Source organism: Anabrus simplex, chromosome 1 (genome assembly GCF_040414725.1).
Source record: "Anabrus simplex isolate iqAnaSimp1 chromosome 1, ASM4041472v1, whole genome shotgun sequence".
Taxonomy (NCBI): Eukaryota; Metazoa; Arthropoda; class Insecta; order Orthoptera; family Tettigoniidae; genus Anabrus; species Anabrus simplex.
Genome location: NC_090265.1, coordinates 94,284,466 through 94,312,256, shown reverse-complemented (window position 1 = coordinate 94,312,256; position 27,791 = coordinate 94,284,466). Strand labels below are relative to the sequence as shown.

General features: G+C 37.8%; 1 protein-coding gene across 1 annotated transcript in view; it reads right to left on the bottom strand.

Moving 5' to 3' along the window:
* The window catches only part of SMC3 (structural maintenance of chromosomes 3), a 311,725-nt gene that overhangs the window by 202,004 nt on the left and 81,930 nt on the right, over positions 1-27,791 (bottom strand). The window contains exon 8 of the mRNA XM_067156456.2: positions 10,538-10,783. Within this exon, the coding sequence (XP_067012557.2) occupies positions 10,538-10,783 (246 nt within the window). The remainder of the gene's footprint in view (positions 1-10,537; positions 10,784-27,791) is intronic.

Here is a 27,791-nt window from a genome sequence, read left to right as displayed (position 1 = left end):
ATAGTAGGTAGTTTATGGCATTGCATTCAAATGAATCATAAGGAAGCGGTTCTGTTTGGCAGAATAAATATGCTGCTATATTTGGCTCCATGAGTAGAGAGGGCCTTATACCTGCCACTAGCCCTCCCACAGTGAGAGGTTTGTGGAGGATTTCCCTTTGTCGCAACTACTTACATGTCGAATAGCTCTCTTTCTGAACCTTGCTTCTATCTCTTCACTAATTGCAGAAACGAGTCAGTCAGGCCTAGATCACATTTATGACTTACTCAAAGCTCTTTCTGTATTTGGAGGTACGGATATAACAAATTTCCTGACTTTGAGGACGGTATTTTTAAGAGAAATGTAAGAATATTTATTGAAACGCAAAAGTATTGTTTTCAAATATTAAGTAAAATTTCATTTGGAAATGAATTGTGAAGGGCGCCAGAAAAGGGCACCTCGTGGGCGCCGCGTTGGACAGGGCTGGCCTAGATTGTAGCGACTTATTCCCTGACTTTATACATATACTGATTTTCATTCAATTCTCTTCAGCCGTATCTCGTGATGGGCGTACGTACAGACAGAAATTATGGAAAATTAAAACGTGCATTTATCCTTGTTACTGCGGTCACGACCGGTACAGAAATATCATTATTTTTCAATTCTGAGCAATGTACAGACACACTTACTATATTTATATTGAGATAAATTAAAATTAGTCAGAATTGTCTCCAAATGGCTCCTAAAATCTCTAGAAAAGTCACTAGTAATTATCATTGAAATTCTGTCACTAAATTACTAAAAAAGAACCCATATCTAGCGACTAGTCTCCAGAATCGCCTAGATTGATGTGAACGAACACAAACATAGCACGCGAGAACGAGAGATTGACAATTGTATACAGGTTTCAATAATCATCACATATTCGCGCACATTTCTCGCATTAATGAACGTCAATATTTCGTCTGATAGCGGCCAATGAGCAAAGGACTTCCGGCCACTGGTGTAAAAAAAAAAGCTGAAATGGCGGAATTTGGAAACAAATGTTTGAAGTTCACCAAAAAATAAACTAAAATTGGGAGAAATAATAGAATAATCGCGAGGCAGAAAAAACTGTCGAAAATCAAGAGTCTCCCGCATAAATTGGGAAAATTGGTAGGTATGGACATATATGGCGATTTCAATGATAGATTCCTATTTTTGGGTTGCATGAAGTCATTATAGCAAGCATAGCAAGCAATTATTGGCATGGATAATCACTTATATCTTCTTAATAATATTATATGGCTGATAACAATTTAGTTTCCATCCATTGTATTCCCTATACTCAGGATTGATTGAATTTCATGAAGCTATATAATAGATTTATAATTCAATTGAGAAGCTACCATATTTTAATTCAGACAAATTCACTCATTTTCAAAGCACTTATAGATATTTAATGTGATGATGATCGTTGGTAGTTCATTTGATTGTAATTGATCTGCAGCCAATGAATGCTACACAGGGATGAAACTTATCTTATTCTGTGTGAGTCTAATTTAAAGAAAACATAGAAAAACATTTGTTCTTGACATCAAGAAATTAGTTCACGATAAGATGAAAGACATTTCTATTAGAAAGACCAATTAATCAACTGAAATAATTTTAATCCTTGCATATGTGTACATATTTCATCTATTTCATTATATTAAGAGATGTTAAAACAGAAATAAACCAACTATCCTTTCAATGATTATTATATTAAATCCTACGATGAGAAATGGTTAAGAACATATTTTTTGAAAATAATATTTCAAGTTCATTGATTAATTTCGAACTCTCAGCAGACTTTTTTTTATCCATCGTATTTATTTCTTGAATAAATGATAGTAAGATACATTTTAATATCATTTATAGTTAGTCAATAGAGTATGTAAGTCACAATTATGGCAAACTTATTATGGATAGCCGTGACCATAATTGGACATCAGTAGAGACGTCCATAAAATTTTTTCTTCGGCAAAAGAATGCGTTGTGGTGAACATTTCACATCTGGATCCTCGTTAAAATCTTTATATTCGATACATACACTGAGATGCCTACCAACCCTAACCGTGGAATTTCTTTGACGCCAAGAGTTTTGGACAAGGGAGACAGCACACTAAGCAGTTGAAGGGAAACGAGCAGGGCTTCTTTGATGTGTTTAAATGTAGTTTGATCTAGTATTCAGGTGACTACTACTACTACTACTAGTACTACTACTACTACTACTAAAATGTTTTAATCCCTCCCTTGACGGGGCAGGCGGACCTCAGGCTGGGAGATTTGTCACAGTGAAGGAGATGCTCAAAGAAGGTGAGGGGGTTGGTAGCCGTGGCCTATACTAGGAACTGTCCCGGCATTCGCGTTAGTGAAGGAGAAAGGAAAAACCACGGAAAACTATTCTCAGGACAGCCGATGGCTAGGGCCAGCCGTAAGGTCCAGCCCTATCCCATCTCCCGAATGCAGAGGCTCAGAGCAACAGTAGAACCGTGGCCACCCTTCCTTTGCTCGGTTGGCCGATCTGAGTGCAGAGCTGTTTCACGGACCAGCCGCACACTCCACACACAAGGGATGACAAAGAACATTTTCAGCGCTTCAAAAATGTGATCATATTAAGCGGTAATAGCAAAAATATATGATGCAATGAATGAGGCATTTTTGTATTAATTTACTGTAATTAGGTGAATAATCCCCGCTGCCAAATGATCCCCGCACCCTAATTTTAAGAAGGCTCATTAAAAAAACTAAAATTCCTTCCATTGAAAGAGTAACATACGCATAAACAAACATTTCATATCACTCCGCGAGGTCCACGGGGTCTTAACGCAAATATGAACGTGTAAATTTACGGATGTAGCTGCTTTGCTTGAACATATTTGAAAAATAATTATCACTACTATAAAATATATATGACATGAAATTTATCAAATAGGCCTAGGTATTTCATTAATCTGAACTTGCATTAAGCTCGATTTCCTGTAGATCGAAAGATTAGCTGTCTCTTGCATCACTAGTATCCTCTTAAATTACTTACAAATTCATTACACACCACGTCTAAAACACTTTCACATGCGGTCTTTCCTTTACACGGATATTAACACGACCGGTGGTGGACAATTCTTTTCGTGCAATGTAAACAGTTGAAACAGACATACCAGTGAACTCGGATGTTAGTTTTGTGATATCGTAAAACCTCAACAAGAATAACTAAAGAACCACCTAATCGATACTTTATTTTTTGCGTTGGGCAAAATTAAATAAACATTATCACTCACAGAACATGTTTCGACCACTTAGTGGTTATCATCAGCTGTATAAGGAAACTTAGATGAAAAATATTGGACAATAAGCACAATCGTTAATCTTTAGGTTATAGGTTTGCTTATTGTCCAATATTTTTCATCCAAGTTTCCTTATACAGCTGACGGTCAAAACATGTTCTGTGAGTGATAATGTTTATTTAATTTTGCCCAACGCAAAAAATTAAGTATCGATTAGGTGGTTCTTTAATTATTCTTGTTTATTATACTCATCGATACGGTCATGAAGTGGACTACTTGCAATATCGTAAAACCTTGTTAAATCGCAAGTCATTGGGACGCAAGAATCGGACTTTGAATTATGTGATTTCGAATTAACCGCCAATCATACTTCAGAAATGCCAAACCTGCTGCATCAAAAATTATTCTAAGATCTGTTACTGCATGCAATTAACACTGATTCACAGTTTAAACCTTCCAAATGCAATGGAAAAGGACTATTTCCAAAATGTATCCAACAAGGTGCATTTACAGTATTCAAATAATTCACTTGGATAACTCACTGACAAACATAACCTCACGCAACGAAAGAAAAAACGAAAATATTTTCAAAGACAAGAAGTCTATGCTGGTTCCACTGTACAAGTACAATACTTTACTCACTGGATTACTGTACTGCGTGCATTTTTAGATGCCTTGTATTTGCACAAAAATTACCCAATACCCTTAAAACATCATGGCTTATCAAACTTTCCTATGATGAGGAGAGGAAGTCTTTCGCTTCTGTCTGCATTGCAACACAGTACAGTGACTCAATCTCCTTTTAAAAAGTCTGATTCGGCTAGGCATAAAAATAAAAAAATAAAACTAATGCAGTTTCATTGTCATTGACAATACTGTATGTTGCGTACAAATCGATTACAATTATGAGCCACGCTTTTCGCCAACTGACGGTATCACCGAAGAGAACTGCCAGTGTTCGCAGATTCTGCTTCTTCGCACACTGCCTGTTAGGTGATACTGTGGCGTTCCTTAACCTTTTAAGATCTTAGTTACCAGTTGACTGTTTGGTACCTCAGTGCTGAGTTTTTGCATTTGTTATGTAAAAAAAACATGTAGAAGCCTCAATTTTTAACTTATCAGTGGGGTGATTAGCTTAAAATGTTTGCAAATGTTCGTTCTTTATAAATCTAAATGCAAATGGAAAATACTACACTTATGTTCAATATTATTTTGAGAGAAAACAAAATTACACTTTTGTGCCCATGCATACATTATCTTGATACAAAGTAAAGAGCCCACATTAATATTATTTCCTCAAATCTGTAGGCAACTAATACATGTAACTTCTTAGAAGTACATATTTATTATTATTATACAATCTTCCTGCAACAGCTGCAGGTTGCCCAAAGACAAAGAGTACCTTCACAACAATAATGGATGTGGATACAATAGATAATGTGTTCGTATGATGTTAAATGTAGGCAGTCGAGTGAGGCATGTCAAACATTTATTTGAGGTCCGCAAGCATGGTTCTTGAAGATCATGATGGACTTCTTGAGTGTGGTAATGGCGATGTTATAGATAAAATCTCTATTTAGCCCAAAGGTATTGCAGAAGTTGACAAAAAATGCAGGTATTGTTCCTCGAGCACCTAACATCAAGCCGATTACAGAAATGGATGAGAGCTTATATTTTTGCTTGTAGAAGTCCGCCGTTTCTTCATAAATTCTTCTTTTTTCTGCATCGACCTCTTCCGGCTGGTTTTCGTTGGTCTCAAATCTAATTGTTGGATCAATGATGAAACCTTCAGAACAGGATGGCTTAAAAGCAATAATGTCAATGCGTCGGTTGCTTCCTCTGTTGGAGAGACCGTGTACTTCTTCATAGACATTATAACCTTGTCCTCTAAGAGCGTTAGCTATCATTGATCTGACTACATTATGGCGTGAGGTGCGCAGTAATTCACCATGTGGACAGGCTCCCAGGACGTGTGAAAGAGTTTCGAACTCTCTGTGGCAACGCCGACAGAGGCTGTTGCCCTGGGATCTGCCAGGTACAGTACGCACAGCAGAGACATTGGCGTAATGTAATGTAATGTAATGTTTTCTACTAGTTCTTTGTGAAGCCGATTTGTTCAACTATCTGCACCAACTCAACTGGCAAAAAAGTTTTTAAAAAATCAATGATTTTCGGGTTGTCATCAAACAATACTTGGCTCTCAGAGTCTGTCACAGTTACGTGAAAGTCTGGTGGAGAAAAATAATCCGTCCACCACGAAAATAGGGTAAACTAGCTTTTGAACTCATCATGTTTTTCTTCTTTCGTTTAGAAGGAGGCTCTGTTTCTCTCACACATACAATATTTAATATTTTTGGCACCCTCTGTATCACTCTCACTTTCAAAATCGCTTAACAATTCATTAAAATCATCATCTCCATCTTCACTTTCTGCTGTGGTTAATGAGTGAAAAATTCTTTGATCCGAAATAACATTGGTGCAAGAGCAACTAGATTGTTGTTCCGCCATGTTTGTTTACATCACAGATGAACTCCACAGACATCTACAAAAAGCTCTGTAAGTTACTTCCAGAAGCTATAATTTGTGAACAATTAGTTCCACATAATGCTCAAAATATGGCAGAAGACCAAAAGTATGATAATTGGAGGAAAAGGTAGAAATCATATTAGTATTGTACCATTACGTTACAGTTGAGATGATCATTAACATGGAGATGTAGCGGATAAAATGGCGCGGAGCAGCTTCAGACAGCGCAAATATATATGAAGTGTATCCATGTGGCATGTTGATCGTAATTAGAAGGCGGAGACTTATAAAGACCGGTGAGAAAGAAAAGAGATTCCTAGATAGAACAACTATGGTCTTTAAAAAAAATTGAATTAATTGTATTCTTAACTACTTTGTAAGAGAAGATCGAATTTTAAAAAAATAGTAATTTTACTGCGAGCCAAGAAGAGTATTATCAACATGTGAGAAGAAAGCCGAGAGATAATATACACTCGAGCGGAGAATTTACTTATTTACGCCTGCAAAATAAGCCAAGACGAGAGGAAAACGCATCCACTTTCGTTTTGAAATATTGAAGTTAAGGAAAGCTGCGGACTAGTACAAGATTGAGGAGAAAAGGGCCAGTTGCATTATAATAACTGGCTGCATACCATCAAACCAGCAAAGATACTATTTAGAAGCATTAGTCAACGTTCAGTAGACGATATTTTTAAGGAGAATAAGCTTCATTGGATATATATATATATTTAGAGCACAATTTTGAAGTATTAAGAAATACCAATAGCCATTCATACTTCTTAGGCTTATAATGGAAGATCTAGCTATGTATTCTGCCCAAATAATGTTAGTCTTCTGTTTGCATGGACACCGGTGATATGATGAAACAGGCTTAAACTGTTGAAGGAGGACTACGTGAGATGCTATGACTCAAGCCAGACTGCCAAGACCGATGCCCAGCTGTGACGTATATGGAGACCAAAGCTGATTTCTCAGAGATGGTATAACGAACGAGCAGGACCCAATCGAGACGAGATAAGCAATAAGTTTCCAAATTTCCAGTTCAAAGTTATTTGTAGTTGTTGAAATATAATAGTAGGAGTGCATAATTGCCTACAATTAAATTATATGTGCCAGTATGTGAATGTCAGTGCTGAATTTTAAGTTAACCGCAAGCGTGTGCCAATTTGAGTAATAGTTATACCGCACTCGTAAGATGATGTTAGGTTATTGTAAACATATATGGAATGTGTATATCGATGTTCATGTACCAATCTACTCGGAAAGATCATTTAGCATTGAACTAGGCGAGATCAAGAAGAGAGTCTATGAATTACAGAATAAAACCTGGATACTGAAAAGACCAAATCGGCAGACATGGCCATCATGACTGTATTATAAGAAGAAATGGAATAAATATTGGGAATTCGCGCTTAATAAGAAGAATATGTCGTCGATGGACTAATAAACCGTAACAAAGAGCTTGTTTAGAAGAAATGAGTTGAGAATTTATACATGCAGATGAGTCTGTAAGAAGAGATATATGAGAATTATGAAGTAATGATAGTACTGGAGAATATTAATTGTTCATTGTGTGAGCAATGGTTGGAAGATGTTACGGATTTATGTGTTAGTTACGGTTATTGTATGATAAATAAGATGCAAGCAGCGAGGTTAGGTCATGCTCATATGAATATAGAGATACACTCCAGGAGATTAAAGGTCGATTGGTAGTACAACATGAGAGATTATGCAAGGTTAATTGAATCTCACATACTTTATGGAGTAGATATAGGGATATTAAGGAACATCGCCTTACAGAATAAATGTTTCACAGTGTGAATGTAGATTGGTGAATTGAATTACAACGTAGTATTGGCACGGCGGTAAATGATATGAGAGTTTATTTTAATTATGGTAGCACATAAATATATAATCGTAGAGCACGATTTTCATAGTTTGAACTGATTGGTTATTCTATTAGTGGCACTTACTGATAAAATATTTGATTTCTACTGGCATATATGAATGAATATGACAATATTTACTTGATATTATTATAGATATAGCAATTTAAAGTGTGATGACAATTTGATACCACATTCAGGAAACTTATTGATTATCTCGAATTTCGAAAAAGTTAATACAAAAATCCAAACTAAACATGAAGAATCCCTACTTCCACCTGAAATAAAGAATCTAACCCCATTTACCCCGTGAACTATTTGTATGCAAAAGTGATGAAATGATTCAACAAAGTAATAATGACAAGTTATGAATGAAAGGATAAAGTATATCCAATTTCAACTATGTTAATTGAAATAATTTATGTAAAGTTAAATATGTAACATAATTTCATTTTCTTTTCTCTACAGCCCTCAATTTGATTCAATTTTATTTGATATCATGTTAGCATGCTAATAAACTAGAATTAGAATCATTTATGCGTTTTCTTTCTGAAAACAGGTAATTATATGTAGTCATAAGATATAAGGAGCCTCTGTGGCTCAGACAGCAGCGCGTCGGGCTCTCACTGCTGGATACCGTGGTTCAAATCCCGGTCACTCCATGTGAGATTTGTGCTGGACAAAGTAGAGGCGGGACAGGTTTTTCTTCGGGTACTCCGGTTTTCCCTGTCACCTTTCATTCCAGCAACACTCTCCATTATAATTTCATAGCATTTATGACTCATTAATAAATCACCTTGGGAGTGGCGACCCCAGTGTAATAACAGCCTATATATGTTTCATTCATTACATCCCTGACCCGGTCATTGACTGGAAAACAGGTTGTAGGTTTTCAATTTTTCAATAAGATAGTATAAATGCTAATAGTAAGAATCTATGAGATGATATGATTGATATCATGGTTAATTGCATGATTATGGGGGGGTTGAATGATTGATATGCGAATGTCTTTACTCTTCAACGGAACCTACGATTATATTAACAGATTTTTATGGACTAAGTTGATATTTTTACCCTGAGTAGCTGGCTGGAACATATACCTCCTACCACCATACATGATTTATGCAATAAACCCCCATTCTTGAAAAGATTAGTGAAATAATGGTGGGTGGGTGGGTGGGTGTAGTATAGGGGGAGAAGAAATAGAGCAAGTCAGTAACTTCAAGTATTTGGGAAGCATGATCAGAGATATGTATTGCACGACAGAAATTAAGAAAAGAATTGCCACAGCAAAAGAAGGCTTTAAGAAAAAAAATCAAAATTACTTTGTGGACTACTAAACACAGATTTGAGGAAAAGACTTGCTAAGTGTTACATTTGGAGTATAGTGCTGTATGGCGCAGAGACTTGGACAATGAGAAAGTTTTTTTTTTTTTTTTCTAGTTGCTTTACGTTGCACCGACACAGATAGGTCTTATGGCGATGATGGGACAGGAAAAGGCTAGGAGTGGGAAGGAAGCGGCCGTGGCCTTAATTAAGGGACAGCCCCAGCATTTGCCTGGTGTGAGAATGGGAAACCACGGAAAACCATTTTCAGGGCTGCCAACAGTGGGGTTCGAACCTACTATCTTCCGAATACTGGATACTGGCCGCACTTAAGCGACTGCAGCTATCGAGCTCGGTACATTGAGAAAGAAAGATGAGAGAAGATTGGAGGCACTAGATGTGGGTATGGAGGAGAATAGAACGAGTGAAATGGGAAGACCGGGTAAGGAATGAGGAGGTATTACAAAGAGTTCAAGAAGAACGATGTATATTACAAATCATTAGAAGGAGAAAAATTAACTGGATCGGACATTGTTTGAGGAGGGACTGTTTACTAAAAGAAGGAATAGAAGGAATGGTGAAAGGCAAACGAGGAAGAGGAAGGAAAAAATATCAAATGTTGGACAATATCCAAGGAAATAAATATTCGGACATGAAAAACTTGGCGTAGGACAGGCAACAGTGGGAGGTACATCCCATGACAAGACCTGCCATAAGGCAGAATACCTAGATGATGATGATGATGATGATATCAGAGACCAAATTGGCACTCGAGAGTGAACTGGGAAACTCGGAAAATTAAAGTTCTCACTCACCGTCTATAGATGGGCGTAGCAGTGCTGGACCGGCTGTGTCAGCCCGCCTATAGGCGGGCGTCACTCATCAGGTTAAAACGCTCAATACAAAAGAATTACGATTTCACTCGATCTTAGCAGCTATGAAACAAACTGTCAACACGCCAAAGGGAGTGGAAGTGCGGAAAGCTACCCCTGCACGTTCCGGAAGACGCATTCTACCGTGACACGGAGAAATTTTGAATTTAAATTACTGTGTAAAATATGTTTTTAAATGTAAAGGAAGTTTTAAATTAAAAGTCTGAATTGTTTTCCGTTTAAATATGACATATGGGGGCAGTTTTCTTCCATCTGCGGTTACACAAGGCATTAACTGTACACCCAATATCGAAAATTAGGTGAGCCAGGAGCGCGTTTCCAACACTGACACAAATAAAACCCGCACCCCAATTTCATGCCTCAAATTTTTTTTAAAATATGCGGGGATTAATCGCGTAAATACGGTAATACAATGGGAATCGGGACTTCGAATTTACAATGTGCTAAGCGAAAACGTCTTAACGAGGAATGCACTATTTTTTTGTGTATACTGTAGGCCTACTGTAAATTATAATCAGATATTTATAAAATAATAAAAGAACCATATTGCAAGACAGAGGGATGAGATGTAATGTTTTATACAAAAATATAAGCCCTGCACACACACAAACTAGAAACCTACCTTAGATGTGTTGTCACCCATAACCTCATCAGACAAGTCTTTAATGGTGAGTTCTAGTTTTGTTTTTTCCTTGAGAAGCTGCTGCTGTTCAGCATTTAAAGTGTCTCTTTCCTCTTTGTGTGCCTGAACATTCTTCTTTGCCTCTTTTAGTCGCCTGATTGCATTTCTAATGTTTTCCTGTGCATTTTTCAATTCTTTACTGAATTTCTTTTGTTCTTCTCCAGAATTCTTGCGGGCTGCTTCCATCTATCAAAAAAGAAGCATAATTAGTAAAACATCACAAGCTACAAAAAATAATTAATACTCATCCAACTCCTCCCAAAACAGAAAATATTTTTTAAATTGTTACTATTGGTTGAATTCTCAAGGAAAAGCCTCCATCTAATGAGAAGGATCTCTCAAAATTATCAACACAATCATGATAAAATTCCACCATTTCGGGCTGTACTGTAAAAAGTACAGATTATTGATGTATTCACAAAGATGCACACAAAATGCTTTCAATTGTGTACACTATTTAATTTACAAGTTATTTACATATTTTACACACACGCACTAATGAACAGCCATCATAAACATTTGACTGCTACAGCAGCATGTCACAACCAACTACCAACCTAACCAATTCACATACTTGACTTCAAACACTCGGCTAACACAAGTCTTGTTAAAACAACTCTACTCAACCCTCAAAACTGCCTCTTTATATCCACTGCCTGGCCAGGCTTCTAGAAGAATATGACACAACATGTTTTCTCGTAATTTCAAGTCTCCAATAACATATTTACAATGAATGGAATATTCTGTAACTCTCTGATTCCGAAGATACGTTGTCCTGGACTATTACCGTGAATTGCACAACACTGCATTGGATTTATACATCATATATACAGGTAATAAACTGTTAATTACATGTTCTTACATTAAATAAACTCATATTAATAAAAATACAGCAGATGTTTCATGACATTACCTCACAAATAATAATACCACGATTTATACCAAATAAAGTCTGGACATAACTACATAAATAATAATACCAATAGAGTCAAACTTGGTTTAGTAGTTCCCACTTAAGAAGTTTTCCTGCCTAAGAAGTGTGATATTCTTGCTCCCTTGATTGGTTGCATTAACATATATATTTTTCCTGTTTAAAGTGTTCTGTTGTATATATATTTTCTGGTTAAACAGTTCAAATTTTAGAGATAGAAAACGTCCACTCAAAGCAGCTCATGGTTAGAACCCTCCAGTGCCCGCGCAAGTTGAATCCTGTGTTAGACCGTTTGCGCCTGTCATGGAGCCTCTCCGGGCTTGCTAAGGCCATATGACGACACGCTATGACAACACAAACACCAGATGCTCACTCTCACCTTGTGGAATCAAATCTAAACCATCGGCCGAAATTTCCACTCCGCCATTCACATCAAGCGGAATCGAATGGGATTCTACATGGAAAACACAGAGCACGCAATGGTTGGTTTGATAAAACTTTAATGAAGTAAGTTGTGTGCCGCGATAGGGTGAAGGCATTAATCGAGGAGGCCTCAACATTAATTAAAAACCGAAAAATGTATTTGACCACAACACAGCAGCTTCTTATGCATTACCGTACTGTTCGTTAGAAATACATGTACGACAACCATAGGGAATTCCACTTATAAAATAGTTCACAGTTAATACTGTACATTCCAAGCCATATCAATTATCGTACAGACATACCGTAGTGTATATGGACTCCAACATGATAATGTGATTCTGAAATAAGGTCAACAATAATTGTGAAACATACTAAGTACCGTATATGCCTAATCTACCACAAAATTGAATATTATAACCTGTTTGATTTTTTATTTCCGTGTTTATTTCCATCCAGGCATTCTCTCTTAGGTTGTTGTTGCAATAATACCTATGAGTCTTGTTACAGAGGAAATTATGTTTTGGAACAAAACTGATAAGATTTTCCGTGTCCATTATTAGTAAGGTAAATAAACTATTATGAAACAAAGAAACTTCCTGACTCTATGTAGGAAACAGCCGACTTGCCAGCTGATATACATTATGCCGCCAAGCAGCCGGCTGAAAGATCCTGATCGTCTACAAAGTTGAACGAATGTTTATAACCAGCTGGATATTGGTGGGAGGGGGCCTGACACACGGCCACGCGCACGAAGAGACATTGCAATACCACGTTTCGGCATAAAATTTAAAGTTATTTTTATTTTTACCTTTATGTGAGCTAAACATTGTATTATCGTGTCACTCATAATATTTACATAGCATTATTAGAAAGAAGCACAAGGAAGGGGAGACATAAAATAACATTTTTGCGGGGAAAGAAACTGTTCTTGATTTACTAGTTTCTTGATTTACTAGTTTCATTTCCGTATTGATAGTTCACTTATGTATAGACAAGAAAATGTTCCACCTTATCAATACAATTTTATTACCGTAAGAGTTAGCTTACAGGACCGGTTTCGACTTTAGTCATCATCAGCTGTACATGCATACCTTTTACATATGTGTCATGCATTAGTTAGTATGCCTTTTTCTAAAGAGAGATGCCATGCGGAAGCATCATGTCCAAATTGCCAAATTCAGGTACCTAGGTATAGAGCTGTCTCCTTAAGACTAGAATTTGTTTATGGAACCTAACTTAAGCTTGAATTTAAATTACAAATACATTAAACACATTGAAATATACAGTACACATTAAAATCAAAATCCTTTAAAATAATGAATGTAAAACATTTCATAGAAATTAATGTATACGTCTTGCGGGTATTTTTGTTCTCGTTTTGAGTCCAATGTTATAAATAAATCAGTGCTTGCATTTGTAGACAGTGATATAGCTCTCTAGGAAGACTTATTGTAAATTTAAATGTCTCCACTTATGTGGTGAAATGCCTCTGTTGTTAACAAAACCCAGTTATATAGACGGAGGTAAGTATGTGCAGCTGTGAGTGGAATATTATATGTAAATATTGGAGGAAGTTGTGGTCTTGATTGTACGTAAGTATTACTTGATGCAGAGTGGTGGCTCCTTCCTGGTCTATAGCTGTATGCTGATATATATTATTGTTGCTGTCGTGGTTAGGGTTGCGTTGGACTTGAGAGCTTGGCGTGTACTGTATTGCGTTCTCCTCAGGTTTACGTTTAGATGAGCTAGTGTTGCTACAGCGCCTTTATCACTCACACGAAACACCCCAATACTTTGAAATAATAAATAAGGTAGTTCAACCTATTCAAAACAAATAAATATGAAATGTAGTGTTACATTCCTATTTAATTATAACTGGAATAGGTACCGGTTTCGACCCCAATCCGGGTCATCATCATATGTAACTAGGATCTTCTAGATTATTTAGAACGGTTCTAAAAAATCTACAAGATCCTAGTTACATATTTCAATTATATTGAATTGTATTATATGTATATATATTTATGTACATTTTCGCGACCGAAGCAAATACGGGATCATTAAGCTATTCATCAAGTTCAGTCAGCGTTTGAAAGCACAGTGCCTGACGTTGAATACGTCGTGCTGATCTTCGGGAGCTGGCAATTTACTTCAACTGAGCTACTCGTCTTCACCTTCTGCACGATTTTGCATCTTCACATTTGTTGGATTGTGTTGTGACTTCGTGCCTGATAGTGTATGCAAGCTGGCTCATTTAACTGTTCTCCGCTTCTCGTAAACATTATGAGACAATGCCGAACTTTGCGTGTGCTATGCTGCTGTTCAGAAGATTGCGCCTTGCTTCTTTTAAGTTACTTACCTTCTACTTCTTCTGAATTTTACAGTGTCTATCCCCGTTGTTTTATTTTGCCTCTTCAACTGTTTTTGTGGGGACTTGATCTTTAATTTCTTTCTTACCTATGCATTGTTTTTTGTGTTTTATTCGGCTGATGATGACCTGGATTGGGGTCGAAACCAGTACAGCTTCCACTTATAATTAAATAGGAATGTAACACTACATTTTGTATTTATTTGTATTGAATAGGTTGAACTACCTTATTTATTATTTCAATTTCATTGTGATACATTTCAATGCGGAACATTATGAAATTTTTATCTTTAAACCCCAATACTTTCCCATGAGATAATTTCTGTAACTTCGAACCTGCGTTTCTTTTCTTTATTACCTATAGCATGAAGAGGATCAAAGCGGGAAAATAAACTCAATACCGGCTTGTCCATGCGGAACTTGCGAAAACAGCCAGAAACTACGCCCATTGCCATGACAACCAGTAGGAATACAGGGGCAATATAGACCTATGAATAGGTTCTAAGAATCTCTAATAATAAGTTGCCGGATTTCCCATTTGCTGCCGTTAACTTGAAGCAGGTGTCGGGAGTTGTGAGGAAGATAGAAACCTAATGCTAACGAACTGTAGTACACATCTTGTCTTTTCATCTTGTAAGCCTAAGCTACGGATTGCCAAGAGTAGTGTAGCATCGTAATTGGTGCGAATAGGAGTCAGTGAAGTTAGTTGTACTTGTAATATCAACGTACAAACGTTTTAAGTGAAAATGAACGGAACTCAGAGGAAAGTGATCAAGCAAAAGGCACTAACAATTAACACAATGCGGACCGGTCCCAGGAAAACTCGTGTTAGTCTGGCCGAGCGTTGCGGACCGGTCCCGAGTTATCTCGTGTTAGCAGCAGACTGAAGTTTAGTGTTATCTTTTGAGATATACCAGAACTATTTGGAAGTCATGGGTGACAGAACTCCGTTATGTATGGTTCTACACAATCGATAGTCGCATTTCTTTTTGATTATTCTTCATATCAGAGCATTTCTTTGCACTTCCTGACAACATGTTTACAAAGTTTAAAGAACCATGCAGTCTGCAAGATGACGGCGCCCAGGGATCGCATGTGTTTAGACAGGGATGAAATTATTCATGAACTATGTGTTGATACAGGCTCCGAATGTCCAAGGGATGCTGAATTCTTAGAGTTCGATGATGAAATACCCTCTAACGGGAATGTTTCGAGTGATGACGAGGATATACCCTTATCTTCAAGGTCCGGAACTCACGTGGCACAAAACGAGGCTGATAACTGTGTTACGGCTGTAAATACTCTAAATATTGTAAATAATGTAGTATTTTCTGATAACTGGGTTATGGACTACAGTGAACCTAGGCTAGAAGGTTTTGAAGGTGCTGCTGGTATAAAGGTATGGCCTAATGGACCTGGAAACATAGGACAAGTAACAGGACATTTTTTCAGCATATAGCTGAGCAGACAAATTTATACTATAAGCAGAATATCTCATTGTCATAACGTATCCCCTAAAAGACTATAGTGGACTAATGTCACCAGCAGGAAATTTTTTAAAAATGCTTTGTGTATAATGATAGGGCAGGTGAAGAAATCGTGTCTGAAAAATTACTGGCCTACCGATCCCATAACAGAAACCCCCATATTTCTGAAAACTATGAGCCGAAATAGATTTTAACAAATACCTGCAGTAAAACAACTCTTACAGAAAGGCCTCCAGAAAAAAACACAGTAGTCCTTCAAAGGCTAGTGAAGTTCTGACAGTTTATTTTAATGCATACACTCCAGTTTGGAGGTAGTTAGAAAGTGGCCAGGAACAGGGCTGTGCATGGAGTGAAGGGCACCCGGTCTGCAATGTGTTAAAGACAAAGTGGAGATTAGAAGGAAAGAGGAGTTATCTAAACTTTCCCGTGTTACTTTAGCGAAGGAGCTGGGGATGCCGCTGTCTACTTTGAATGGCATTATAGCGAAGAAAGGAGAGATCTTGGCTACTACAGAGAATACTCCAGCAAATTGCAAGAAATTTAAATCTGGAAAGTACGATGAAGTAGAACGAGCTCTGTTAATATGGTTTAAACAGCAGCGAAGTTTAGACATACCTTTGAGCGGGATTAATGTGAAGGAGAAAGCCAAAGAAATTGTGTGCAAATTAAAGGCATCTTTCACCGCGTCGAATGGGTGGCTGGACTGCTTTAAAAATCGAGCCGGTATTGTTTACAAAACAATTTGTGGCGAAGCAGAGAGTAGTATGTGCAAAACAAAGGGGAGCATGGAAGAAAACAGTTCTGCCTGCTAAAATAAGCAGTTACAAACCTTGCAACGTTTTTAATCGCGATGTATTCACACTTTTTTTTTTTCCAGCTTATCCCGAATAAACAGTTTTGAAGGGAGAATCTTGCCACGGGGGAAAATTCAGTAAATTGCGAGTTACAGTATTGGTTGGTGCTAATAGGGAATGAACTACCTCTACTGATGATAGGGAAGTCTAGGAAGCCACGTTGTTTCAAAAAATGTCAGGACTTTACCGTGCAAGTACACCAGCAACAAGTCAGCTTGGATGACAAGTTCCCTGTTTGAAGAGTATATGCAGGCATTAGATGCCAAAATGGGGAGCCAGAACAGGAATATTGTGGTGTTTATGGACCACTGCCCTGCTCATCCCAACGAGTGGCCCCATTTAAGGAACATCAAGGTAGAATTTTTTCCATTGAATACTACATCGGTACTACAGCCCATGGACCAAGGAATCATCAAGGTATTGAAGCAGATGTACCAAAAATCAGTTGTGCGCCATATGCTGCTACGCATGGAAGCAGGCAAACCCATCTACAAACCATCTCTTTTGGACACAATGCATTTCACTGCCTCATCATGGGATTCAGTGGAGTCTGTAATAATAGCAAATTGCTTCAAGAAAGCAGGCTTCAGTGGTGGTACCAACAGCATTGTTATGGAAGTTGGTGATGAAGAGCCAGAGTGCTGGAAAACTATACAGGAAAAGATGGAGATTGCCAGTAGTTTCGACGACTTCACTGCCAATGATGGTATGGTAATCATTTGCAAGGAGCAGACCATCGATGAGATCTGCAAGGAAATTCAGGCAGGAGATGAGGAGATTGAAGTAGAAGAAGAGGAGGAGGTGGTGGTTGAGGAAGAGAATCCCCCAAGACCATCTTGCAGCGAGGCAAGCATCTGTCTTGAAAAACTGAGGCACTTTATACTTCAAGAAAGCAGTAAAAACCTAAAACAGTCAACCCTGGACAATTTCTTTTGCACATAGGAGCCTAGACTTTTGTATTTGGAAATATATTTAATGTCTAACACAGTATGGAATTTACATAATGTACAGTTACCATCTACTGTTTTAATATTCTTAGTATTTCATCTTATCTCTTGTGCAAGGTTTTATATAATATGTTCACTTCTCTTACCAAGTATTTTTATAATACAGTATGTTCAATTACTTTATCTCTAAAAATAAATGTCATGATAATCTGTGTGTTTCACATGTATTTCAAAGTACAGAATAAGTTTTCGGGCATTACCCCTTTTAAGAAGTTTCCTGCTTAAGAAGTTTTTTCTTCTTTGTGGTCCCTTGATGATGATGATGATGATGATGATGATGATGATGATGCTTGTTGTTTAAAGGGGCCTAACATTGAGGTCATCGGCCTCTAATGGTACGAAATGAAATAACAAAAAATTCAAATTCATCCACTGACCAAAATTTAAAAAATAATAAAATAAAAAAATAAAAAATGTCATGAAGAATGAATGGATGGACATGAACCCTACAAAAACCAAAAACAAACAAACAAACAAACAAACAAACAAACAAACAAACAAACAAACATAAACAGTGGATCAGACTCAAAAAGAAGGTAGTTAATTGGAGTATTACTGACCAAGGGACCATTTATAAAGCACAATGTTGCTTGATGTCTGAATGGGTGCTAAATTCACATCTAAGGCCCCACAGAATGGTACATGTCGCGAGTAAAGTAGAACCATGGTATTTGTCATTTTGGAGTACTGATCAAAAGTAGCGAAGACTCACGGTGGTCCACACAAGATGGTACTACTCACAAGTATTGCAATTCCTACAGGGAACGCAGACCTATGGTGTTTCTCACACAATGGCGCCACTCATAGCCAACGCAAACCGGTAAGGTTCCTCACCTAGGTGTACTAGTCACGGGCGCCGGTATTCCCGTGGTGTTCCTCACATAGTGGGTACCAATCACAGGCAACGCTGACCCACGGTGCCGCTCATATAGTGGTACAACTCACAGGCTACGCCCAGACCCGCGGTGTTGCTCACATGGGTACAACGCACGGGTACTGGAATCCACCAGGCCAGGCTTTTTACTGCAACTAATCACAAACTTATTTCATACCTATTTAGTGATACTACTCGCAAGTACATGCAACCCATTGTGTTCCCCGCATGATGGTACGAATAAAGAGTAGTTTCATGGTTCTAATTCAATCATCCCTTGGTCGCCCCTTGTAGTCGCCTCTTACAACAGGCAGGGGATACCGCGGGTGTATTCTACATGTGCGTCCCCCACCCGCAGGGGGTAGTGTGTTTGGTCCGCGAGAGGTATTTTATTTCCCTCAAGTCCGCCGGCAAGCCGGTTAGGACCCCCCTATCCGCCACCGGGGACGCGCCACGTGGGAGTATCGTGGTGTGGTCCCTTGGAAAGCTTCTTAACAAAGTTTCACTGTATATGTAGTAATGTATAAACAATGTCCATCTCATATGTTTACATGAGTTATCAAAATGCGTGTGTGTTTTATCCAACCACTTGAAAACAAGTCCATTCGGCTGCAATGATGGGTAGTGACCTGTGTGAAGGCCGCATTACCATGTTTATCCAAATCCAAGACGATTTTTCCTCAGAATTCCATGTGAAAAATCAAAGGTTGTCTTGTAATCAGAACCTAATAGTAATGAACACTAATGGCAGCAACCACACTGCATCCATTCTTCCCCTGCCTCATCATCAACGTCCCACTCCAGTCGCCCGGGTGTGGTTAACAAGCCTCCCCCACTCCTTTCTGTCCTTCCACTTTTCCTACTCAATTACTACCATCACACCCAATCCAGCTTCTTTAATGTCCTTCCAAATCTGATCCATTCATCTTCTTCTCACTTCCAACTGGTCTCTTTCCCTTCTAACTGGTCTCTTTCCCTTAACTTCTTTTTCCAATTCCCTTCTTGCTACCCGTTCCTTTCCCATTCTTTTTACATGTTCAAACCATCTCAGTCTTGCTTTCTGTATCTTCTGTACTCATCATCATCATTTTCTCATTTCCAGCTGACACCGGGTGGGAGCAAATATGATTCGTCTCCACTTTGTTCTGTTGTTCCACCATTCTTCTTCCGACACAATGTTCCAATCCAAGTTTCGTTATCTAATACTAGTCTTCACCAAGTCCATCCACCGCATTCTTGGTCTTCCTCGTCCTCTCTTCCCTGTCATCCGTCCTTCCAGTGCTCGTCTTGGTAGTCTTACTTCATTCATCCATTTGACATGTCCAAACCATTTCAATCTGTTTTGCTCCAGTTTGTCCTTTAATTTCTGTACTCCCAGTTCTTTCCATATATCTTTGTTTCTTACTCTGTATCTTCTCGTTTTTTGTACCATACTTCACAGGAATTTCATTTCAGCTGCTTGTACTCTGTTCTCATCCCTCTGAGTCATTGTCCAAGTTTCTGCTGCATATGTCATTATAGGAACATAATAAGCTTTATACATAACTTCTTTAGCCTTCATTGGCATATCCTTGTTGCATACTAGTCCTCTCACCTTTTGATAGAAAGCACTCCCCAGTCGTATTATTCTGTTAATTTCCAAATCTATTCTTCCATCTTCAGACAGTACACTTCCCAAGTATTTGAAGTGTTTTACTACTTCCAATTTCTTATCTCCCACTTTGATAATTCCTTTTCCTTCTTTCTTGCCTTTACTCATCACCACTGTTTTAATCTTCTCCACATTTATCTTCAATCCCCATTCTTCAATATTTTTATTTATAGCGTCTAACTGTTCTTGAACCTCCACTTCATCCTCACCCCAAATCACCACATCATTTGCAATCTTTCATTGCTACCTTCATGATGTCATCCATCACCATTTAGAACAGTAAGGGTGACAACACACTTCCTTGCTTTAGTCCACCCTCAATTCTAAACCATTCTGATGCCTCAACTGTAGTCTTCACACTATTATAGCAATCTTTGAACATTGCATTTATCATGTTTCTCAATTCCTTGTCAATCCCTCTGTTTATTAGGCATTCCCAAACTTTTGTTCTAGGGATGCTATCATAAACCTTCCCATATTCCCAACTTTTTTCCACATTTTGTCTCAGGATGAAAATGGATTCCACTGTTGACTTGCCTCCTCTAAATCCAAATTGTTCTTCTTCTATTTGGGTTTCTACCTTCACTCTAATTCTTTTTTCTAGTATTCTTTCCATTACTTTGGCAATATGTGGGATGATTGTGATTCCTCGGTAGTTACCACATCTTCCTATCTCCTTTCTTGAATATTAGCAATATAATTCCCTTTTTTCAGTCTTCAGGAACTTTCTTATCCCTCCACACACATCTGAGAAGCCTGTATGTCCACTGCAATCCCACTGGTCCTGCTGCTTTGATTATTTCTATTGACACTTCATCTATTCCCACAGCTTTTCCCATCTTTATTTTACTAACTGCCCATTCCACTTCAGCCATAGTAATGTCTGATTCTTCTTTTATTTTTTCCTCCTCAATTTTGTTTGCTTGTGTAATTCCTCCACTTATCTGATGTCTCACCTTTAGTAGTCTGCTGAAATATTCTTTTCATCTGTCTGTTATCTCTTCTGGTTTAGTCAATATTTCTCCTTCTTTGTTTTTTACAAATCCAGTGTTCACCTTCTCATTCCTTCTATTTTTTTACAACTCCAAATAATTTTTCCCACAATGTAAGTCCTCCCTGATTTCCTGGGTGAATTCTTCCCAGCTTTTCTTCTTTTCCTCAGCAATTACTTTCTTGCAATCTCTTTTTGCTTCTATACATGTTGTTTTACTTTCTTCAGTCTTTTGTTTTCCATTCCTTCCAAGTTTTCTTCTTCTCTTTTACCATTTGTTTCACTCTATCATTCCACCATTTTGTCGCCTCTTCCCTTATGTTTCCTGATGTTCTTCCACATGTTTTCTCTGCACTACTTACAAATGCCCTCTTAACATTTTCCCATTCTTGTTCCACTTCGCTGATATCTGTCCTTGATAACTGTACTATTAAATCTTTCTTAAACTCTTCTCCAACCTCCTTTTCCTGTTTTTTTCTTTTCCTAGTTGCTTTACGTCGCACCAACACAGATAGGTCTTACGGCGACGATGGGACAGGGAAGGGCTAGGTGTAGGAAGGAAGCGGCCGTGGCCTTAATAAAGGTACAGCCCCAGCATTTGCCTGGTGTGAAAATGGAAAACCACGGAAAACCATCATCAGGACTGCCGACAGTGGAGTTCAAACCTACTATCTCCCGAATACTGAACGCACTTAAGCGACTGCAGCTATCGAGCTTGGTTCCTTTTCCTTTAATCTCCAGACCTTAATCTTTCTTTCTCTTTTGTCTGGCAGTTGAATGACCTTTCCCACTCTTAATTTTGCCACCACTGCTCAATGATCACCCCCAGAAGCTTCTTCTGGCATGGCTGCAACATCCATTAGCCCTTTCCGATGTCCTTTTTCCAGCAGTATACATTCTATCTCCCCATCCATACCTCGTTATCTTCTGACTATTTTTCTTCCTGAACCATGTATTCCCTATAATTGATTGGTTCCGCTGACAGAAGTCCATTAAAACATCCCCTTCCGGGTTCTTACTTCCATAACCATATGATCCCACGATCTCCTCTCTTCCTTGTCTGTCTCTTTCCACTTGCTCATTTAGGTCTCCTATTACTACTATTTCCTTATCCTCTATATATTTTTCCATGTCTTCAAGGAATTCTTCTAAGGATTCTTCTTTATTCCCAGTTTGCGGAGCATATACTTGAAACAGATCTTTTGTCCCCATGAATTTTCTTCTTCTTTCTTATTTTTGTAGAAAAAATGGAAAAAATGGCGCCCGGTAATGACGACGTTGTGTTTTATTCTCCGAGTAAATTAACCGTAATATGTGACGAAAAGTGCGGAAAATGTCGAAAATTAGTGAAAAATGGAATGTTGTGTGATTCATGTGATCGATGGTGGCATTATAAGTGCGGAAATTGGCCTAGAGCCGTAAAAACTAATGAAAATGATGACTGGATTTGTGAGCAGTGTGTTCGGAATGTTGTTGTTGGGGACGGCGTTGACGAAGCACCGAAAACAGTCTATGAGGAATATAAAAGTGCATTAGAAATTATAAACATTCTAAAAAAGGACAATGAGACTCTTAAAGTTGAAAATCAAGAATTAAAAGAAAGACTGCGATCGCTAGAATTTGGGACTGACCATTCTTCGAATGATATACCGGTACAAGTAACAAACTCGAGCACGTGGTGTCAAATAGTTCGTGGATGGCCGGCTAAGAAAAAATCGACAACTGAATTTCCGGAAATAAACATTAGAAATAGGTTTTCTGCCCTAAATAATTTAATCCTGGAAGAAAGTGATCGCGCGCGTGAAACCAAATCATCGCGATCCGTTGCCGTGCCGAGTTTAAAATTTAGGCCTAGAATTCAGATTCAAGACCCAGTTAGGCCTAAATCAGCGAAGGTAGCTGTGTTTGGTGATAGCCAAGGAAGGGGAATTGCGGGAGTGATTAACGACGAGAACATAGCAGCAACCGGAGAAATATATCCAGGAGCTTCTATCAGCAGTGTTGTGGAAAACGTAGAAGCAGCAACTAGGAACTTTGGGAGCGGTGATGCAGTGCTTATCATCGGTGGGACGAACGACGTAGCTCACGACGACGCCAAGAATGTAAGATCACAACTTAAACATACACTAGGGAAGCTGACCCACACTAACGTTTTTGTAGTGAACGTGCCCCACAGGCATGATTTGAGTAGAGACTCGTGTGTGAACATTGAAGTGGACAAGGTCAATACAGATATTGTTAAAATTTGCAAACATTTTCGGAATACTCAGGTTATTGAATGCAGCAGTTTTGAGAGATACTGTTATACAAAACATGGCCTCCATCTAAACAATTCAGGTAAACGAAAAATAGCAAATATTGTTCTAGATTTTATTAATCTTAAGATATGTACTGTAAGACAGGCAACTGCCTTGAGTTATAATACTGACCAGGAAAACTAGTAGAAAGAGCCAGCTGTACTTCAAGCTGGCTCAGTCAACTAGAAAAAGAAACTCAGGATAGTAATGAATTTCAAGTTACCCAATTGCAACAGTCAAGTTTTAGGGAGGAAGGGGGTCTGAGATTGCTCTTGGTAAAGTGTCAAAGTGTAGTAAATAAACAATTAAAATTCGGTACATTGATGGAATCTTATGAGACTGATGTGGTGATAGGAGTGGAATCGTGGTTGAAAGAAGGGGTGGGTAATAGAGAAGTATTTCCAGAAGGGTACACAGTCTATCGTAGAGACCGAGGAGATAAAAAGGGAGGGGGGGTGTTTATTCTGGTGAAGGAAACTTACTGTTCACATGAATGGTTTACCGATGAAAGGGATGAAATATTAGGGATAAAATTAGTTTGTGATAATATGAAGGAGGTGGGAATTATAGGAACATACAGGCCTGGAAGAGAGGAAAGAGACATGGAAATCTTTGAAAAAATAATAGATTATACTCGTAAAAACAATAATAATGATAAGGTAATAATTGGGGGAGATCTAAATTTGCCTGAAGTTGAATGGAAAGGAGCTGCAAGTGAAGCCCATGAACAGAAACTGGCAAATAAGTTAATTTGGGAGGGAGGATTTACACAAGTAGTACAAGAACCGACTCGTCTCAATAACTTACTAGATGTATTCTTGGTTAAACCATGGGAAATTGTTGATAAAACTGAGGTAATTGAAGGAATAGGAGACCATAAGGCTGTAATAATGGATGTAGGACTCGTACCAAAAAGGCTTAATAAGAGGGTTACATAAGACAAGAAATTGTACAGAAAAACTAAAGTTGATGAATTTCGGACTTACCTTAAATCACAATTCAGTTGTTGGATAAGTGAAGGGAGTAACGTGGATACACTTTGGGCTAAATTTAAAGGAATTATTTGGGAAGGGGAGAAGAGATTTGTACCTGTTAAGAAGGGTAAAATGACTTCAGACCCTGTTTATTATACAAGGGAAATAAGAAAATTAAAAAGAAAATGTAGAATAGTAAACAGGAAAATCAAAGAGGGTAGGGAGAGTGGAGAAACTAGAAAACAGCTATTGAGGGAACTGAATAGAGTGAAAAAGGAAGCAAAAGAGAATTAAATGAATGGCATACTTCAAGAGGGTAATGACCACAAAGGGAAATGGAAAAAGCTGTATTCATATATCAGGAATCAAAAAGGAAAAGGAATCCAAATTCCTACAATGGTGGGAGAAGGGGGTGAACACTATTTAACAGATACTGAGAAAGCAAACCTATTTAGTAGGGAATTTAGAGATTCAGTAGATGATTGTCAAGAGTTGGAAACCGAAACAGAAGATAGAGAGGGAGAGAGACAGAGGGAAACAAGAAGCTTCTCATTCAAAAACGAAGATATTTTCAGAGAAATCCAACTGCTTCAGCAAGGAAAAGCTGCAGGAAGTGATCAAATTACTGGGGAGGTATTAAAGACAATGGGGTGGTACATAGTGCCTTATTTAAAATTTCTCTTTGACTATGTCATAAATAATAGTGTAATACCAAAGGAATGGAAGGAATCTATAATAATACCAATTTATAAAGGAAAGGGTGATAAAAGGAAACCCGAGAACTACAGACCAATCAGCCTGACCAGTATAGTTTGTAAAATTCTGGAGAGTTTAATATCGAAGTACATCAGAGGGATATGTGATGATAAAAATTGGTTCATGAGGAGCCAGTATGGATTTAGAAAGAAATTTTCTTGTGAGGCACAACTGGTGGGATTTCAGCAGGACATATCAGATCAGTTGGATTCAGGAGGTCAGTTAGATTGCATAGCCATAGATCTTTCCAAAGCCTTTGATAGAGTGGAACATGGAATATTATTAAAGAAATTGGAGGGAATAGGATTGGACGTAAGGGTTACACGTTGGATAAAAGCATTTCTAAATCCAAGGGTTCAGAAAGTCAAAGTAGGAAATAATGTATCTCAGGAAGAGAAAGTTGGAAGGGAATTGCATAGGGTAGTATAATCGGTCCGTTACTTTTCTTAATATACGTAAATGATTTAGGGAACAATATAACATCAAAAATAAGATTGTATGCAGATGACATAATTGTTTATAGAGAAATAAACAACATTGAGGATTGTTCAGAATTACAAAGGGACCTTGAAAGTATCCAACAATGCGTTGAAGAAAATAATATGAAGGTTAATGGAGGCAAATCAACTGTTACAACTTTTACAAACAGGAGCTTTAAAACTGAATTTGAATATACTTTGGATGAGGTAGTTATCCCAAAAGATGGCAAGTGCAAATACTTAGGTGTGAGATTTGAAAGTAATTTGCACTGGAAGGGTCATATTGATGACATTGTTGGGAAAGCATACAGATCATTACATGTCATAATGAGGCTACTTAAAGGATGCGACAAAGAATTAAAAGAAAAAAGTTACTCGAGTATGGTTCATCCATTATTGGAATATGCAAACAGTGTTTGGGATCCTCACCAAGAATACCTAATAAAAGAAATAGATAGTGTGCAGAGGAAAGCAGCAAGATTTTTAACAGGGGATTTCAGGAGAAAGAGTAGTGTATCAGAAATATTAAAGGAACTTGGGTGGGAAACTTTAAGTAAGAGAAGGGAGAAAACTAGACTTACAGGATTATTTAGAGCCTATACAGGAGAAGAAGCATGGGGAGATATCCGTGAGAGGCTTCAGTTGGAAAATAATTATATCGGCAGGACTGATCACAAATATAAAATTAGAAGGAATTTTAGCAGAAGCGATTGGGGTAAATTTTCATTCATTGGGAAGGGTGTGAAGGAGTGGAACAGTTTACCAGGGGTAGTGTTTGATCCTTTTCCAAAATCTGTACAGATATTCAAGAACAGAATAAACAGCAACAGAGAAAATAAATGAGGTGTTAGAGGGCATTCGAGCAGTGCAGGTTATTGTAAATAAAAAAAATGTGTGTGAATAAATTAATTCCATCCCCTGGTCTAAGGAGTTTGGACAGCCAAAGTAGGGGACTGCCTGTAGGGGTGAAGTACAGTGGGGACTTCGAGTGCCCTGGGACCGCTACGGTAGCTGTGAAGGCCCTTCAGGAACTCTGAAAAGTGGTGGCAAAAGGGGCTCTGGTTAAGATGCAGCAGGTCGTTATGCTACTTAGGATCCAGAATGGGTAAAAAAAAAAAAGGAAATAAATGCAATGTAAATATTAATGTTATACCAGTTGTATAGTATCATTTGAAGTAATTCCACATATTGTATATCAGTTGACTATATTTGTAAGTAGTACAGGAGATATTATAAGTAGAATTTTGTAAACAATATAAATTTATTAAGGATGAGGTGTGTGTTTAATAGAAAACATTGTTAGTGTAAATTGTATAATATTGTATTATAGGAAAAATTTTCTTCTCTTGTTAATTTAATATTTAGTGCTTGACAATAATGTATTTTAGTGTACCATTTGCCACCGAGGTAGACACCTCATTTGCAAATAAAGAGATTTTGATTTTGATGTACTTACTGAGGGTGGTGATAATTTTGAAGTGTCTGTTTATAAATCCTTGAGATGTAATAAATTATGCATTTTCATCATCTATGTCAAAATTCTTTCAATCACTACATATTTCTGTAATTTTTCCTTGATTAAAACTGTAGACATTCTTCTTAAGATCAGTAACAGCTGTACTGCTTTGATAAATGAAAGTGTTTTTGTAACCTTCCGATATTATAAGTGTTATTCTTTTCAGAAGCTACTGTTTCACCGCTTCTAAATTAGGTTTTTTTGTAAAAACAAATTATATTCCAAAAGATATTTCATAACACAATTATTACAAGTTTACAATATACTGTATTAACACTCCTTCTTGAGTATGGTTATATAATAACTGCTGCTGTTTTTGAAATTCAATTAAAAACTCTTGTAATCCTTTTCTTTACCAAAATCACACACTCATAATCTAGCCCAACTTACGGTGTCTTCAACTGTTACCAACGGTTGAACTACGCAAGTTTTCGTTGTGTATCTGGTAGACGCTGTGCGAGGGTATTGCGACACCTCTACACTAAACTGTTGGGGTACACTACTTGTTCACCTTCTATTGCTGCCCATGAAAATTCTGGTAATTCTCCTTTGTTGTGCCACTTTGCAAGCCGTCATTCAATCA